The sequence below is a fragment of the Eretmochelys imbricata genome, chromosome 5, assembly GCF_965152235.1.
Source record: "Eretmochelys imbricata isolate rEreImb1 chromosome 5, rEreImb1.hap1, whole genome shotgun sequence".
NCBI classification, from domain to species: Eukaryota; Metazoa; Chordata; order Testudines; family Cheloniidae; genus Eretmochelys; species Eretmochelys imbricata.
The window spans coordinates 134,518,272-134,537,186 of NC_135576.1; the positions used below are offsets into that span (position 1 = coordinate 134,518,272).

General features: G+C 48.9%; 1 protein-coding gene across 2 annotated transcripts in view; it reads left to right on the forward strand.

The window, feature by feature from the left end:
- ELP1 (elongator acetyltransferase complex subunit 1) overlaps positions 1 to 17,850 on the forward strand; it is a 112,176-nt gene extending 94,326 nt beyond the window's left edge. For both annotated transcript variants that reach the window (XM_077817961.1, XM_077817963.1), the window contains exons 32-37: positions 2,528 to 2,641; positions 10,983 to 11,094; positions 11,754 to 11,881; positions 12,350 to 12,504; positions 14,017 to 14,095; positions 17,080 to 17,850. In XM_077817961.1, coding sequence (XP_077674087.1) covers positions 2,528 to 2,641; positions 10,983 to 11,094; positions 11,754 to 11,881; positions 12,350 to 12,504; positions 14,017 to 14,095; positions 17,080 to 17,147 — 656 coding nt within the window. In that variant the 3' untranslated portion in view covers positions 17,148 to 17,850. The remainder of the gene's footprint in view (positions 1 to 2,527; positions 2,642 to 10,982; positions 11,095 to 11,753; positions 11,882 to 12,349; positions 12,505 to 14,016; positions 14,096 to 17,079) is intronic.
- Positions 17,851 to 18,915: the final 1,065 nt, after the last annotated feature.

Sequence of the window (18,915 nt, forward strand, 5' to 3'; positions counted from 1 at the left end):
TGCTGGTGATAGCCCATCCAAAGTGACAACTCTTTACACAATGTGCATGATAATCAAGTTGGGCCATTTCCTGCACAAATCCAGGTTCTCTCACTCCCTCACCCCCCTCCAAAAACCCACCCCCATACACACACAAACTCACTCTCCTGCTGGTAATAGCTCATCCAAACTGACCACTCTCCAAGTTTAAATCCAAGTTAAACCAGAACATCTGGGGCGGGGGGGGGGGGGGGTAGGAAAAAACAAGAGGAAATAGGCTACCTTGCATAATGACTTAGCCACTCCCAGTCTCTATTTAAGCCTAAATTAATAGTATCCAATTTGCAAATGAATTCCAATTCAGCAGTTTCTCGCTGGAGTCTGGATTTGAAGTTTTTTTGTTTTAAGATAGCGACCTTCATGTCTGTGATTGCGTGACCAGAGAGATTGAAGTGTTCTCCGACTGGTTTATGAATGTTATAATTCTTGACATCTGATTTGTGTCCATTTATTCTTTTACGTAGAGACTGTCCAGTTTGACCAATGTACATGGCAGAGGGGCATTGCTGGCACATGATGGCATATATCACATTGGTGGATGTGCAGGTGAACGAGCCTCTGATAGTGTGGCTGATGTTATTAGGCCCTGTGATGGTGTCCCCTGAATAGATATGTGGGCACAATTGGCAACGGGCTTTGTTGCAAGGATAAGTTCCTGGGTTAGTGGTTCTGTTGTGTGGTATGTGGTGGTTGGTGAGTATTCGCTTCAGGTTGGGGGGCTGTCTGTAGGCAAGGACTGGCCTGTCTCCCAAGATTTGTGAGAGTGTTGGGTCATCCTTTAGGATAGGTTGTAGATCCTTAATAATGCGTTGGAGGGGTTTTAGTTGGGGGCTGAAGGTGACGGCTAGTGGCGTTCTGTTATTTTCTTTGTTAGGCCTGTCCTGTAGTAGGTAACTTCTGGGAACTCTTCTGGCTCTATCAATCTGTTTCTTTACTTCTGCAGGTGGGTATTGTAGTTGTAAGAAAGCTTGAGAGAGATCTTGTAGGTGTTTGTCTCTGTCTGAGGGGTTGGAGCAAATGCGGTTGTATCGCAGAGCTTGGCTGTAGACGATGGATCGTGTGGTGTGGTCAGGGTGAAAGCTGGAGGCATGCAGGTAGGAATAGCGGTCAGTAGGTTTCCGGTATAGGGTGGTGTTTATGTGACCATTGTTTATTAGCACTGTAGTGTCCAGGAAGTGGATCTCTTGTGTGGACTGGACCAGGCTGAGGTTGGTGGTGGGATGGAAATTGTTGAAATCATGGTGGAATTCCTCAAGGGCTTCTTTTCCATGGGTCCAGATGATGAAGATGTCATCAATATAGCGCAAGTAGAGTAGGGGCTTTAGGGGACGAGAGCTGAGGAAGCGTTGTTCTAAATCAGCCATAAAAATGTTGCCATACTGTGGGGCCATGCGGGTACCCATAGCAGTGCCGCTGATCTGAAGGTATACATTGTCCCCAAATGTGAAATAGTTATGGGTAAGGACAAAGTCACAAAGTTCAGCCACCAGGTTAGCTGTGACATTATCGGGGATAGTGTTCTTGACGGCTTGTAGTCCATCTTTGTGTGGAATGATGGTGTAGAGGGCTTCTACATCCATAGTGGCCAGGATGGTGTTTTCAGGAAGATCACTGATGGATTGAAGTTTCCTCAGGAAGTCAGTGGTGTCTCGAAGGTAGCTGGGAGTGCTGGTAGCGTAGGGCCTGAGGAGGGAGTCTACATAGCCAGACAATCCTGCTGTCAGGGTGCCAATGCCTGAAATGATGGGGCGCCCAGGATTTCCAGGTTTATGGATCTTGGGTAGTAGATAGAATATCCCAGGTCGGGGTTCCAGGGGTGTGTCTGTGCAGATTTGATCTTGTGCTTTTTCAGGAAGTTTCTTGAGCAAATGCTGTAGTTGCTTTTGTTTTCCTCTTGTTTTTTCCTACCTTCCCCCCCCCCCCCCCCCCAGATGTTCTGGTTTAACTTGGATTTAAACTTGGAGAGTGGTCAGTTTGGATGAGCTATTACCAGCAGGAGAGTGAGTTTGTGTGTGTATGGGGGTGGGTTTTTGGAGGGGGGTGAGGGAGTGAGAGAACCTGGATTTGTGCAGGAAATGGCCCAACTTGATTATCATGCACATTGTGTAAAGAGTTGTCACTTTGGATGGGCTATCACCAGCAGGAGAGTGAATTTGTGTGGGGGGGTGGAGGGTGAGAAAACCTGGATTTGTGCTGGAAATGGCCTAACCTGATGATCACTTTAGATAAGCTATTACCAGCAGGACAGTGGGGTGGGAGAAGGTATTGTTTCATATTCTCTGTGTATATATAAAGTCTGCTGCAGTTTCCACGGTATGCATCCGATGAAGTGAGCTGTAGCTCACGAAAGCTCATGCTCAAATAAATTGGTTAGTCTCTAAGGTGCCACAAGTACTCCTTTTTTTTAAATTTTAGAATGTGCTTATTTATCTTTGGTCTGAACCTAACACCTTCCTGGCCTTTCTGCACCATCTGCTCTCTCATGCAGCCCAGAGAAATTATTTGGTGTTTCTGGAGTCTCAGAAAACAACGTTCACTCGCCACAGAAAGCGCCTCCTGGTGGTTCGAGAGCTGAAGGAGCAGGCCCGCCAAGGGCTACTGGGTACGTTTCTGAACCAATGCAGGTGTCAATAACTACTGGTATCTTAATAAATTCCTGAAAACACCAAAGAAGTGGTTTCCTTATAGGAACATAAGAATGGCCGTAGTGGGTCAGATCAATGGTCCCTTTAGCCCAGTATCCCGTCTCCTGACAGTGGCCAGTACCAGGTGCTTCAGAGGGAGTGAACAGTACAGGGCAATTATCGACTCCCGGCTTCCGGTAGTCAGAGGCTTATATACGCAGAGCCAAGGGGCTGTGTCCCTGCCCACCTTGACTAATAGCCATTGATGGACTTATCCTCCGTGACCTTATCTAGTTCTTTTTGAACCTAGTTATATTTTTGGCCTTCACAGCACCCCCTGGCAACGAGTTAAAAAGTTGACCGTGTGTTGTGTGAAGAAATACTTCCTTTTGTTTTAAACCTGCGGCCTATTAATTTCATTGGGTGACTCCTGTGTTACACGAAGGAGTAAATAACACTTCCTTGTTCGCTTTATCTGCATCATTCATGATTTTGTAGACCTCTATTATATCCCCCCTTAATTATCTCTTTTCTAAGCCGAACAGTCTTCCTGTGCTCTCCTTGTGCCTTAATGTAAATGGCTGTTGCTGGGGTCTGCTGTAGCTTGTGAGAGGGGCCTTCTGGTTTTATATTTCTTACAAAAATTTTTTACAAGAGGCAGAGAATTAGAATGTGATCTGTTGATTTCATTCACTTTGTGTGAAATCTTTGCATTTCCTGCTTTAAAATTTAAATTTTTTCTTCTATAGAGCTGTCAGTGTGGTAACTTTCTTGAGTTAAACACTTCCACATATATCGAAAAGCCCCCAAGAAAGGGACCATGTTTTCCTTTCCACGCTGGGGTTTAGTCATAATCTGCACACATGCTGCATTGTAGAGTACCTGTTAGAGGTGAGGTTTCTGGCTCACTCCCCTTTTGCCAGTTCAGGAAAGCCCAGGGGGATTATTTTAAAAGAAAGCTCCTACTCCTCTTTCTTAAAATCTGTGTCCCTATGAACCCTCGACTGGAGACTGTAAAGCAGTGTCCGCTCTGTGCAGTGCAACTCCTGGTGCTCCCAGATGAGGGCAGATAAGGAAGTGTGCCTCAGCTGCCTCTTAATACCTTCTCGGAGATTGAGGCAGAGAGACTGCATGTCCATTTATTCTTCAAGTGCTTGCTCATGTTAGGTGTGTGCGTGCCCACCACATGCATGGCTACCAGAGATTTTTGCCTTGGAAGAATCCATAGGGCCAGCTCTGGCGCCCCCTGGAGCCCTGCACTCATGTGCTGTTATATGAGGCTCCCTCCGTTCCTTATTACTATCCGTGCACACTCTCAGTTCCTCCTTACTGCCCATGACGGTTGCTGGAATGCCTTTCTCCCTTACGATAGCAAGTGCGCCTAGTGGTTTTTCTTCTGCAGTTCTTGTACGTAGTTATTTCTTAGTGTTAACAGTTAGTTAAGTTCAGCTAGTTAGTAGTCCCTTCAGGACATTGTCCGAGGGATGGGGCATGCTCTGTTCCCCTGGCTTCAAACTGTTCTGCCTGGCACAAGTCTGTGCCAGTCAGCAACCCCCACACAATCCGTTTAAAGTGTCCGGGGCAGACGCACATCAAAGACAAGTGCAGAAATTTGTAAGGGCTTCAGGCCGAGGACACACAGGACAGAGAGATCCATCCAAAAGCCTTGCTGATGAAGGCGGCACTTAGACCATCCTCAGACTCATCCCACTCTGACTCGGCACCGAGCACATGGATGTTGGTACAGAGTGCTCTCCTGGCCCCGGGCTCACCTCAGGACTGTTCACCGTCACTGTCGCCGAGCAAGCAGCAGAGGAAGCAGCGCACAGATCGAGGACGTTTCCCTGTGTTGAAGAAAGACAAAGAAGGGGTGGCAGGCACAGGACCCATATCGGGCCATTTGCCCTCTTTAGAGTGGCAAGAGGCAGCCTCTCCACCAGGGCTCCAAGCCCAGTAAGGGAACCACCTCTGACTCCCAGGAGCGGTAGGGGATCCTTGTTCCTGGTGGTGCTTTCAACGTCGGAGGCGTTTCAGGCGGCCAGGGACCTCTTGGCTCTACCAGTGCCACCCACACCGCAGGTCTTGCCTTCAGCTGCATAGTCAGTGAAGGCACCCCCTTCCAAAGGGAAGCCACCCATGGGCCCACTGCAGTGGTTGCTTGGCTGATGCCGGTCCTCAGAGTCCCGGCACCGGCTGACAACACCACAGCCCCAGCGACGTCTCTCTGGTACTGGTCATCCTCTTCTCAGCGCCGGTCGCTGACGCTGCAGCACCAATCACCACCCCTTGGCACGGGTCTCCAATGCCTTGATCCCTGATTCCGTGTCACTCTCTGCCATCTTGGCACCGCTCCCCGGCCCCCCATCAGAGCTGATAGTAGGAGGCTGCGACTTAAATTCCCTCTAAGCTGTGTGGCCACGCAGCTGCCTATTAAGCCCTGCACTGGAGCTCAGGGCTGCGGCAGGGAGAGATGCCTCTCCCTGCCGGCTCCAGCGCAGACCTGTGGCAGCAAGGAGAGGCGCCCCTCCCCACCAGCCCCAGCACGGACCTGCCTCGGCCAGAGGAGATGCGCCCCTCACTTGGCTAGCCCAGCCCAGGCCCACCAGAGCTGCCGGGGAGAGGAGCCCCTCCCTCATCCCAGCCTAGCCCCACTGGAGTGGCAGGGGAGAGGCGCCTCTCCCCCGGCCCCAAACTGCTGTAGCAAGAGGGGGCTGGGGGGAGTCCTCTTTCTTCACTGCAGCCCTGGGGCAGCCTGCACCACAAACCCCTCATCCCTGGCCCTGAGCCCCCTCCCACACTCCGAACCCCTCATCTCCACCCCTGCCACATAAATTTTGTTATGTGAACCAATATGGAGGTGATGGCCGGGGGCCCCCACTGCTGCCACTGGTTCCTGGGGCTGCTGGGCCCTGGGCTTCCCTGCACCAGCACTGCAAAATTCATGGAGATCCGTGACTTTCTGTGATCTCTGTGAATGATTCACACCCTTAATTAAAATATCTGGGATTCCACGGCTAAATTTAAGGACTCCCTGCCACAGGAGCTCAGACAAGAGTTTGCATCCATCTTGGAGAAGAGCAAGCCAGTGGCCAAAGCCCCTCTCCAGGTAGCGTTGGATGTGATCAATTCAGCGGCCAGATCTATGGCCTCCAATGTGTCCATGCGATGCAGTTCGTGGCTGCCATCCTTGGGGCCATCTCAGAAGGTGCAGCAATCTATTCAGGACCTCCCATTTCAGGCAACGCTGTACTTTCAGAGCAGACATATACCAGGCCGCATGGCCTGAAAGATTACAGTGCCACACTTTGGTCCTTGAGCCTGTACGCACCGAAGGCCTCGAGGAAACATTTCTGGCTACCTCCACCGCCTAGATTTTCGGGTCCACCATGGCAGAGCTCCTACAAGAAAAGAGACAGGCTTTAAACCCTACTGACCCACCCCATCCTCCTTGGCTGCCCTGTTAGGTCCCACGCATCACCCAGCTGGCCCATGGCAGGTATTTGGAGAGTACGCCGAGGACAGTGTTCCAGTCTGGCCTCAGGATCCATCCCCCCATTTGTTTCTGAACTATTTGTCTCCTTTCCTCACTGTATCGATCCAGGTGACCTTGGACGTTGAGTGCTCAACACCGTAACAGCTGGTTACACCCTGCAGTTTTTCTCCATCCCTCCCTCCCACTCCCCGTCCCTCTTCAGGGACCCTTCTCATGAGCATCTCCTCATCCAGGAGATGGAAACCCTCCTACGCGTAGGGGCCATAGAGGAAGTTCCTCAAAATATGAGGGGAAAGAGGTTTTATTCCTGATATTTCCTATCCCAAAGGCCAAAGGGCGCCTCAGATCCATCCTAGACTAGTGTGGCCTCAACAAATATCTCAAGAAGTTGAAGTTCCACATGGACGACTTGGTCTCCATCTGCTCTCTGGATTCAGGAGACTGGTATGCTGTCCTCGACTTAAAGGATGCCTACTTCCATATTTCTATTGTCCGGGGCCCATGGGCACAGGAGATTCCTTTGATTCATAGCGGGCCATTAACCATTCATGGCGCTGCCCTTCTGCCTTTCGTATGCTCTGAGGGGCTTCATGAAGCATATGGCAGTAGTGGCCGCTTTCCTGAGACGTTGAGGTAGATCTACCCACACCTCGACAACTGGCTTGTTAGAGGCAGGTCACAAGCCCAGGTTCAGCACAGCCTCAATTTAGTGCGGTCCACCTGTCGGGGTCTGGGCTTGCTTATAAACAAGCAGAAATGAACTCTGACCCCTGTTCAGTGGATAGAGTTTAGAGGAGCAGTACTCGACTCCACCCAGGCCAGGGCCTTCCTGCCAGAGTCCCAATTCTGAGCCATGTTGGACCTCCTCGTGCACGTCAGGGCACACCCACTCACAAGTGCCTGAGTATGCCTCAAGCTGCTAGGCCACATTGCAGCATGTACTGACGTGGTCCAGCACACACATCTACGCCTCAGACCCCTGCAGACGTGGCTGGCATCAGTTTACGCTCCCAGCAGACCCGATACGGACCTACTGGTCACAGTCCTGTTGAAGACTTTCCATTAGAACAGCCCAAGCTCTTCAGCGTGGATAACAGACTCTTCACTGCATACCCTTAAGGATTCAAGTGTAACCCTGCAGTCACTGGGAATTTATGTGCTTGCAACAAAAAGACATTTTAGCAGATCTCAAACACACAACCTTCCAGACGGTTCCAGTACCACCCACAACAGGCCTTTCCTAGGCCTTCGGAGCCTTTGAGGGGGAGATCCAAACCTCACAAAAGGGGACCACCCCCTCTACCACTACCAATTGGCATCTCCTTCTAACAGACAGTGTGGTCAAGAGAATTGAGCAGCCTGTTTCCCCAGATTCTCTGCTGTACATTCTACCATCCATCCCCCTTTTGGAGACTAATTATCCCACTTCCTGTCTGCCTGGAAGCACATCACATCAGAAAAATGGAATCTAGAGGTGGTTGATGTGGAATATTCGATCCCCTGCCCCATTCCTCTTCAGGAACCCTTCTCATAAGGGGTTCTTAAAGCAGGAGGTCCAATCTCTCCTGTTCTTGGAGGCAATCAAGCCAGTTCCCCTGAGTTTCAGTTCTATTCCAGTAGTTCTATTCCGACTATGTCCAAGTTCCCAGTGGGGCGGATGGTGAAGACTAATACTTGGTCTCAGAAAATTGAATACCTGTGTCCTTTCATAGTACTTCAGGATGGTGACGCTAGCCACCATAATTCTATCCCTAGATCTGGAGGACTGGTTCGTCATCCTCAGTCTCCAGGACACCTACTTTCTTGTAGTGATCCACAAGCATTTTCTACATTTCCAGATAGACTCAGATCATTACCAGTACTGAGTCCTCCCCTTTGGGGCCTTTACAAAGGTCCGCTTGGTGGCAGCAGCCCATCTACGTCAGGGGATCATCGCAGAAGTCCCATACTTGGATGTCTGGCTTCTCGGGGTCCATCCCTTCTAGGGGCCAGTCAGCAACCTCAAAGGCACTACCCGCATTTCATTTCCTGGGTCTTTGTATCCATCTGAAGAAATCTACGCCGACTCCAGTCTAGAGAATATACTGCGTTGGAGCCAGAATCCCTAGCTGCCGGAGACCTCCAAAAAAAGATTCTCCCCCATGTCCAGTTTAAACTGGATACTACAAGGCAGTGTGCGAGCAGCTGCAAGGACCTCCTTACAACTCCTAGGCCATGTGTTGGCCTCCATGTTTGTCGCATCTCATGCAAGACCGTGCTTCAGCTGCCTTCAGATGTGGCACAGACACGGTCTCTCCAAATGCTTAACAGGACCCCTGAATTCTGGGCGCTCAGCTGGTGGAAGGGCCCGCTGCAAGGGAACCCCATTTCACACTCTCCACCCCCAAAAATCCTCACCGTGAGCTCCTCTCTCTTGGGTTGGGGGGCCACCGCTCAGGGCAGGTGGTCCTCACAAGAGATTATGTTTCACATCAACATCCTTTGAACCGAGAGCCATCTGCTATGCTTATCAACACTTCCTTCACGACATACAGGGCCACTTTGTTAGGATAATGTTGGACAACAGGGCAGAAATGTGTCATATCAACCAACAAAGCAAGAGCAAGTTCCCATTCCTTATGTGTAGAATTGCTAAAATTGGAACTTGTGCTTTTCCTGTCAGATAGATCAGCCATTGAGAGTTCTGCCAGGCCTCAGAATACAATTGCAGACTCCCTGAGTGGGAACTTGCATCAGCACCATGAGTGAGAACTCAAAATTTCTGTCTTCCACAGCATCTACCAAAAGTGGGGTCTCCCCAGAGCGGACATCTTTTCTCCAAGGGAGGACATGACTGCAATTAATTGGGAGATGCCCTGATAACACCATGGAACTATATCCTGTTGTACATTTACTTGCCTCCACCTATAATTCCCAAGCCCTTGATCAAACTAAGACAGGAAAGAGCAAGGCTTATTCTCATGGCATCGTCATGGCTGCGGCAGGTGTGGTTCTGAAACCTTCTTCACCTTTCAGTAGGAATACCTCTCTGCCTTCCCCTCAAGAAGTGTGTCCTGTAAACCTACTACTTGCAAAATTTACCTGCAGAATCAGAAACATTTCCATCCCTGGTGTTGTCTTAACTCTTGTCAAACCTCAGAAGTTCTACTCTCCAAGATCCTAGACTACCAGTTGGCCTCAGACACCAGTTTTGGCAGTGAGCTCAGTCAGATTCATCCTTCCACTTGGCCATTGAGGGCTTTTCAGTGTTTGCTCATCCTATTACGACCAGGTTCCTTAAGGGCTTATACAACTTGTTTCCCCCTGTATGGAGCCTGCTACCCCATAGAACCTTAATTTTGTACTCAATACTTTTTAAGGAAACCAGTAACTATCTGTACTTTCCTGTACCTCTCCCTCAAGACCTCATTCCTTATAGCTATCACTTTGGCTAGATGAATGGGAGAACTTGGTGCACTCATGGCAGACACACTGTTGACTACTTTCTACAAGGATACTGTCACACTATGTCCCATCCTCATTTCCTCCCTAAGGTTTCTTTGGAATACCATGTTAATCAGGAAATTTAGTCTACCAGTGTTTATCCAAAGCCTCATGCCTCCAGACAGGAATCTTGCCTTCAGTACCTCTCCCAGATTCTCTGTATTCTTTGCTGAAAGGATGAAAGGGAAGCCCGTTTCAACACAAAGATTATCAAAGTGGGTCTCGGGTTGCATTTTAACATGCTATGAGACTGCCAGAGTACAACCCCCTCATAGAGCGACAGCACGCTCCCCTGTACCTCAGTTCACGTTTATAGCTTCTCTGAAAGATCTCACAATTGAGGAAATCTGCAGGATTGCAAGTTGGTCCTCATCCATACATTTGCCAAGCATTGCACTATTTTAGCAGCTTTCAGAGCTGACATTTCACTTGGTGAGTCCTCCAGTCTGCCTTGGATTTGCCTCCTCACCACCCCCTCCACGCTGAGTTACTGTTTGGGAGTCTGCTACGATGGAGCACCCAGAAGGGGACACAGTCGAAGGAGAGGTTACTTACATGCACAGAGATGAGTTCTCCGAGATGTTTTATCCCAGTGGGTGCTCCGCCTCCTGCCCTCCTTCCCTTCTGCCGTGGTGTCTGACTTTGTGGTTGAGAAGGAACTGAGTGGCAGTGGGTCTGCACCTCCCTATGTGTCCTGGTATAGGACCATGAGGAGCTGCTCTGCTAGGCCTGCAGACATTGCTTTACAGTCTCCTGGCAAGAGCGTGTAGGTGCACACACATCCTTCTGGGGAACACTCATACCCACAAAACATTTTGAATTCAAGGTACTGTACAGGTAAGTAACCTCCTCGTCCTGCTGCAGGGGTAAACGTAGCCCACCTAAGTTTCTGTTCCCTCTGACTTGGCTGTTGAAAGATCATGATCACCACCAAGGGTAGGGGCATGAAGGCCGTGTCTTACCCCTGCCCCTCTACTGCGCCTGTTCTCTTCCTCTGCCATGTCCTGGGGGATCCTGACTGTGGGACAGAGGCTCTCTCCCAGTGCCACCAAGGTACTGGTCCATCAGTAGAGGTCCCGTGTAAGACTGTTTCTTGTGGAGGGAAAGTTGGAGATAAATGGGGAATGGTCCTATTCTCCATATGTCCATGGTACTTAGACTTCTCCAGACAGACCCTGCTCGGAGCTAGGATGTCCTGTGTCCCTCCCCTGGACTGCCCATTGGCATCGCCTGCTCTCAGTGTAACCATGTGCTGTTCTTTTTTCCTCTGGTGCTTGTAAAATAACTTCCACCTTCATTGGGGACCAGGGGAAGGTCTAATTTGTTGCTAATTTGTTTTGCAGATGATGAGACACCAAACTGTCTGGAGGCAGACCTTATTTCCGAAACCAGCAGCATCGTGACAGCCAGTGACATGAGTGGCAAATACTCGCATAGTAACTCGAGGATATCTGCGTATGTCCCTGTCCTCAAACCAGATTGCAGCTGTTCATGCTGTACTGGGGGAACGAGAGGTGGAATGCGTGGCTGTACTAACTCCATCTGCATGCTTACTCACGCAGCGATGGACTCTCACTACTGCGGGGCTATGCAGACAGGAGAGTGCACCAGCAGTTGTATAATTGGGTTTAAAAAGAAGAAGAAATGCGCTGCAGACAAGCTGGTCCCGCAGGCTGGGCCAGAGTTTCTGCTGCAGTCCAGTCCCTTAGTGCCATACCCGTGACACAAGCAGCTGGATCTGTCCAGCTGCCATGGAAGCGGGTGTGGCCCCTGTACGGCAGCTGCTCGGCTAGTCTAGGGAGCACCAAAGGAAACACAGACCCATCCTCAGGACCAGCTCCTTGGCAGCCACACCCAGCAGGCAATGAGTGCAGGTGAGAAGCCAGCCCTCATTCTGTGCCTTGGCTGGCAGCCCACCTGCGTCTTGCATGCTTTAGTAAGAGGTGTACGTTACCGCGGTAAGATGCATTTGTTTGCAGGCTTCATTGTGGGCGGGGGGAGGAACTGGGGGGCAGCTGGGGATTATGACTTCCTCTTGTCAGAGGGAAAAGAAATGCTGGTTGCTCTGTCCTGTTCTGTTGCCCATGGTGATACTGGACATTCCTTTCTTCTAGCCGATCCTCCAAGAACCGTCGCAAGGCAGAGCGCAAGCGGCACAGTCTGAAAGAAGGAAGCCCTCTGGAGGACCTGGCCCTTCTAGAGGCCTTGGGAGAAAACATCCGCACTACTGAGAACATGAAGGGTAAGGCCCCCTGGCTGAGCCAAGCCAGCATCCGGCTTGTGCGGCAGTCTGAGGCCAGATGCCACGTTCGGATCTTGACAGATGGGCTGCAAAGAGTAGCTACTGCCCAAGTCTCGAGAGTGGGGGAGGGTCGCTGAAGAGAGCAGCCTCTTCCCCAGAGACACCTTGGCAAGGAGCCAGGATCAGGGCTACTGATTGGCTTTGCTGCTCCAAACCTCTGCAGCTGTCACTGCTCTGATGAGTAAAAAATAGTCCCAGCCCCCAGGTGTAAAGAATCAGAGTGAGAAGAGCTGGGCTGCGCTAATGTGAAGAGAGCTTCCCTCATGCTGAGCCCACCTGGCCCCGGGGTAACAGCAGCTGTGTTCCATTGCTCCGTTCACCCTGTCCCCAGTGCTAGAACAGCCCCGCGGCTTGCTCAGCGAACTGTTGATCGCTGTGATGGAGCTTATCCTGATCTCTTCCTCACAGGTGAAGTGCACAGCTTATTAAAGGGGCTTGTGCTCTTTGGCTACGATGAGCTGGCCAGGGAGCTGCAGCAGGCCCTGGAAGAGGCTTTGCAGTTGATAGAGAGGTCACTCCCGGAAATCTGGACCACAGACCTGCAACAGAATCCTGCTAACCCAGTAGGTGCTTGCTCCCTGATGGCTGTGACCTGAGTCGCTGTTTGCAGCTTACATATTTGTGGTGCTGTGGTATCGTTTATAGAGGCAAACCCTGAAGTCTTTAACTCAGACAAACTGTGACTGGAGTCAGCGGCAGTGTCGGCCTCCAGATCTGCCCCTTGTTGCAGTATGTCAGATAGACCTCCTAGACAGTGTATTTCTAGAGGCGTGCTGCATCTTCCCACGGCTCAGACCTTGGCTGCCAGCCAGCGTGGACACTGCCTGCTGTCTCCGGTGCTAGTTGGGAGTGATCCAACTGGCTCAATAGCGCTAGGGGACTTTGATGATTTGTGTGTTCCTTCTATATTCAGTGCACTGTGTTAAGTGAAGCAGTTTGTGGAGTTCAGTGCAATATACTCTTCCTTTATATGTTTATAATTGAGCAAAGAAATCTTTATAATGGTTGAACTGTTAACATCCTGAATTGACCACTAACATATCTTACCTCCATTGGACTTCAAATATTAATGTTACCAATACAGTCACTTTAATGCCCTTGCTCTTGTACAATGTATACATGCCCCATGATGAATGGGACAGAAAGAGGAGGGGATGGAGAATTAACTCAGACTTTCTACAGTATTGCCAGTGGTCAATATCATGACAAGCTTAAAAAATCACAAAACTCTTTAAAGATATGAAAATGTGAGATTTCTTTTTCCATGCTTTCTGGTTCCCCAGCCTTTAGGGTTAACTTGGGTCACATTTTGAAACTTTTCTCCCTCAGCACCAGGGCAAGAAACTTATTTTTAATGCAAGTTGAGGTTCTCCTGCAGTCACCTGCCTCTAAGAGCTGGGTCTTTAAGACAGACACACACATCATAAGACTTGTGGCTTATCTCAAGAATTGGCAACACTGCCACAGCAAAGGGGGCTGGCACGGGGGTGGGGAGAAGATCTCATGCATGGTCCTAAAGTCCAGGTGCTCCAGAGATGCCATTCCTGCCAGCTCCTATTGCTGTCTTTGCACAGGGCTTCTGTAGGCTCTTTCCATGTTAACCACCGGCTCTTTCTGTCTGTGATCTGTGGTGCTCCCTGGGTGCTCTGTCTCCTCTGGTGGGGCCCTCAGATAGCAGCACAGTGTCGTGCAGCTTTACTTCCCTGCACCCCCCTCTGTGCAACAGTCACATCACACCGTTTGTCACAGAGCCCCTGCACTGGTTCTGAATCTCATAGCAGCTGCCTTGGCAGCCATAAGTTGAGTTGCAGATGGATGGATACGTGCCATTAGCATCATCTGCCGAAAATGCCAAGCGTTGGCATGGGGGGAGGAGCAGGAGCGCAGATCTCCCTTTGAATTCAATGGCAATATCAAGCAAGCTCCCATCCTGCAAAGGGAGCACTAACTTCCTCAGTGGCAACAGGCAGAACTGCCGGTTGGGTGGATCTTGGGGAGCTTGGTTGTGGAATCTTCTGCTTCATTGTTATAAGGACTTGAATATTGCTGATGTGCCAGTGTTGCCTATCCTACAGGTCCTGGGCCCCAATTCAACTGCAAATAGCGTTATGGCCGCCTATCAACAGCAAAGAATTGCAGCTCCCGCAGTACAAGGTTAGTTAAAGAAAGGATACGGCACCCTAACCGGAGGCACAGGACATCTCCAATGGTAGCGTCACTAGGGCTAGCTGTGTTACAGAGCTATGGCCTAGTGGCGCAGCTTGGAGGTCGATGTGGTAGGTCAGTCGTGTTTTTGATGTTCCCTCTTGGCATTAAACAGTTGTGTCTCTTGTAAGGGTTACACTTTTCCCTTCATGAATTCCTGTGACAATGTTGTTGCCCTAGGAGTGCGTGGCACTTGCACCTGACTAGACAAACCAGGTACCTGCTTCTCAGGAGCTGGAAATCTAAGGAGAAGGGAGATGATTTCTGTGGTCTGACTTAGATGATTTATATCTACTCTTTTTCACTAATAAAAACTCACCTGGTAGAGTTCGCTCCACAACCTGTCTAATGTTGTTTTAAGATGAAATGTAACCAAGTTAGAGGAACCCAAAAGTAGCTTGTGAAATGCTGAAAAAGGAAGACTGCCCATGCACTCCTGGGTGCATGTTTACCACTGTTGGCTGTTGCTGCTGGGTCAGGACCTTGAGAAATTGGAGCTGTAGGCTTCCTGGGGACAGCTGGGTGATGTTTTTTTGACACACAAGATTTTTAGTCAAAAAATGCATTTTTGGTGCCTCCAAGCTATCCAGAAATTTGGGCTGATGAATAATTGTTTTGGCCAAGAAAAAACACAATTAAAAAAAAAAATCTAAATGTTTTGTGTTAAATTCAAATGTGGCCTGTTTTAAAAAAGAGTGGGAAAACACCCCTACGTGATCAAATCAAAACAAAAAGCTTGTGCAGGAGGAATTATTTTTAGTCATCTAAAATGTTTTGGTTGACCTGAAACAAACTAATTGAACCACACACACGCACCCCATTTAGTTTCAAATTGACCCAAAACATTTCAGTTGATTCAAAACAAAATTTGAGTCTTTGATTTGATGGAAAAAGTTGGTTTGGTGTCATATATTAAACTGGATTTTATTTATTTATTTATTTATTTATTTATTTGGATCACTACACCAAAACATCGATTATTTGCTCAACTTTATTCCTAAGCCTTTTGCTGCCAGGGGAGATCTCTCAGCTAGAGTAAGCATTGGCTCAAAAGAACCCAGCCACTTCCACCGCATCATTCCGCTCCTTCAGAACGTTGTCCAAATGATCATCAGTGCTGTGTGGATCAGTGCTAGGTTTACACCCCCCCAAGACATACCACCCCTGGTAACCTGTATTAACCTGTTGCAGTGTTGGTTTGCACTGGGGTCCTGAAGAACTTGCTTTAGCCTGAAGAGCAGGTATTGCTAGCGAGATCTACAAGAAGGAAAGAATCCAGCTTGACTAGGTCCCATGTTGGGTTTGCGGGCTTACTGTCAACAGAAATGTTTTCCTTGTGCAAGTGTACACCTTTGAGGTGGAATAATTGAGCTGGTGAACTTAGAACTCCACAATGCCATGTTTGGATTTCCTCTTCAGAGCAGCAGTCCACTTTCAAGAGGAAAATGAAAAACTGAAATGTCAGGGGCAGGGATATTTTAGGGACTTTGTTCGAAAGCATTATTTGCCTTGCAACAAAGAGGGTTTACTGGTGATGATGGTTGTCATGCTGTCTGGAACTGTTCATGACTGTTAGTGCCTACCTCAGGGCAGACTGTCAAAAACAGGCAGAAGCCCCCAAACTGTTGGTATGTTCTAGAATTAGATTTCACCAACCCAGTAACAAATGTGAACTCTTGAAGCACTAAAATAGTCTTACCATGGAGTCAGAGAGGGTCCTCTTGGGCACTCCAGTCTATCTTGCTGCTCAGGCAAGCTGGACTAAGTGATAAATGGTCACTTATACCAAGAATCACAAAAGATTCAGATTGCTCCCAGTCCCAGGATTCCAGGCGTTTATCCCCAGGTCAGTTTGTACCTCAGATCTCACACCAAGGACAACGCTCATAGTGAACCCTATAGTAAACTAAGGGTTTATTGACTAGGAAAAAGAAATGAATTATTTACAGGTTAAAGAAGGCAACGTATATACACAAATGAGTTAGTCTGTGGTTCCAAAAGGTGACAAGTTGCAGTAATCTGTCAGCACTGATTGTCTTTTAGGGCTAACCCAGGTTGAGCCTGGGGATCTCTGCTTTTGTTTCCTAGCTCCAGCCCTGTGACAGTCCAAATAGCAAAGAGATGAAGAATTTTCATGTCAGCTGTCTTTTTTTCCTTCTTCCAGAATTCAAGCTGATGGGATGAGTTTTCTTGCACATAGCACCTGCAGTGGGTGTAAGAGGGCCATCAACCCAGTCTTTGTTTCACAGGGGTCTATTGTCTTGGTAGTCCTCCTTGAGGGGCGGGGGAGCCACTCCTCCTACCTTGGTTCACAAGTTCAGAGCAGGCATTTTTACAGTTATAAAGCAAAACTTACATATTATCTTATAGCATGGGATACAAGCATTACAAGTTGTATACCGCAACTTACAAGCCTTTTATAGTGTAAACACATCCTTACAAGTCTAACACCTGTCTTGAGCTATACTATCAGGTGAGCTGGTCTGGTTTCCAGCTATGAATTTCAGTGCTCAGCTGGCACCTGGTCTACTAGCATCACAATGGTATCTGTAGAAATATTTTTGCTTGGGGTGAAATCTGGCAAACCCACCTCAGTCCCAAAATAGATTGGCCAAGTTGTAAATCTATACATGTGTCACATGCCCTTCGAGGCCCTCTAACTGGAGTGGTCCTGTTGAGCCCCACTTGGACATACTTCCCTTCAACACCCTTAAGCCAGTCTCCAGGTGCCTCAAGTCCTCCTTTTCTTTTTGCGGTTACAGACCAACACGGCTGCTACTCTGAAACCTCTCCTAAAAGAGAAACTCTTGTCTTGTTTGAAAGCTTGTCAGCAACCATTTATGGCCTGCAAAAGAAGAGCCATGGAGACTTTCTAGTGTTCAGCTCCTAAGAGAACTTCAGGGAACCTTACCTTCTCTTCTCTTGCTTTTCAGATGCAGAACTTCTTATTCCTCCAAAACTCAATAAAAATATCCAGTGGAAACTGAATCTCTTACAGTAACCTGAGGCCAAGAAATCTTGCTGGACTCTCAACTGTAGTTTATTGTGAGCTCATTGCTTCCCCTTCATTTTGTTCTTACACTTACACAGCCACACAAACCGTAGATCTGTTCTCGCCAACCCTGGAGAACGAGAGGCAGTCCCCATAGAGAAGCCCTTACTGGTGCTGTCTGAGTTGGACATCTGCCAACTCTCTTCCTCTCTCCTTTTGCAGCTCTGGTGCATTGCACCTAAGACCACTTCCGAGCCAGCTGTCCTGGCTGCAGTACGTCCCTGCTGCCATGGCTGTGCAGAGACTGCAGTCGTTTTACATCGCCCAGGTTCACTCTTTTTGGATCCTGTGTCCCTGGAGTCCAGGTGATGCATTTTTTAAGAATGTTCAACAGAGCCACTGCCTCCCTGCTGCACTGAGCTTTGTTTTCCCATTTGACGTTGGGTGGCTGTTACAAGACGTTAGCCAAATCCTGTCCAGTCAATCCCCGGTCCCACCATTGACTGCACTAGAGCTACTGTACACTAGGCAACTAGGTCCTCAGCTGGTGCATCTGTGCCAGTTTACACCAGCAGCAAGTACGGCCCTAGGTTTACACTGCTGTACATGAGAGCAGACTATGGCACATTGTGCTTTGTCAGAGTGATTACTGTACAGAACCTCTTCTCTTCCCAAAACATGGCATAATAAAGATGATATTGCTTAAACTGTCTCTCCAAGCTGCCCTGAGTCGGTTTGTTGGACAAGTGTTATTTTGCATGAGCGCTTCAAATCAGACTGTCCACAGACTCCTGGATACAGGAATGGGCTTTCATATGGCTGGGGTCTGAATGTTCTCCCCGGATATCCTGGGAAAAGGGCTGGCACACACAAGCCATCTCCAGGTACAAGTGATGTGCTAAAAGAGGGAGGGACTTACCATTTCCATCAGGCTGACAGAATAAATCTACAGCTAGCAAATCTCCTGTACACTTCATACACTTGGCTAGCAGAATTCCACTGGGACTCCACAGTCTGAGGGTGACAGATATTGCAGTTGCATGTAGGTTATGAATGCTTTATGGATTGTTGGGCCAGGGATTGTGTGCAACTCCACAGGGAAGGGTGGCCACAGCTCTGCAAGGCTCTAAAAATGGGAGGGTGATCGTGGTGACTCACTCAAGCTGTAAACATCCCCCTCACCTCCCCAAGACATACCACCCCTGGTAACAGCTCGCACCTACTGGGTTTTCCTGAGACCAGCAGACAAAAAAAAGGGCTTTTGGTGTAAAAGGGCTGCACTTTAACTGGCACAAGGTGTTCTTTCTAATCCAGCAAATGGACAAGACCTTCTGTCCAAGGGGGCCTCAACCCTTGTGGAAGGGTTGGAAAGACTTCAGTGTACTAGGGCCCTATGGAGCATGTTTAAATCCAGCTATTGTTTTTTATGATGTTTCAGCTGTAATTCTTTCACCTTAAGAATAAATGTGCTTGCTTTGAAGGAGCTGTGTGGTAACTTGTAAGTGCTGGCTATACACTGTTCATAGGCCTCAAAGAAAGCAAGGCACAGGCCCTTAGGCAGACTGGCTTGCTAAGGATATCACAATGTAAGGCAGGGGCTGTGCGCCCTTAAACCCCTCCAGTCAGAAAGGCGTGGGACAAAGGTCCCTGCCCCGAGCCAGGCTGTTGCGGGAGACCTGGTTAGTACTCCTGGAGTGGACCACGGAGCTGCATGTGCAGTTACTCTGAAACTAGTCTACCAGCCCGGATCCATTTTGGGCACTAAGGGGTAACCCAT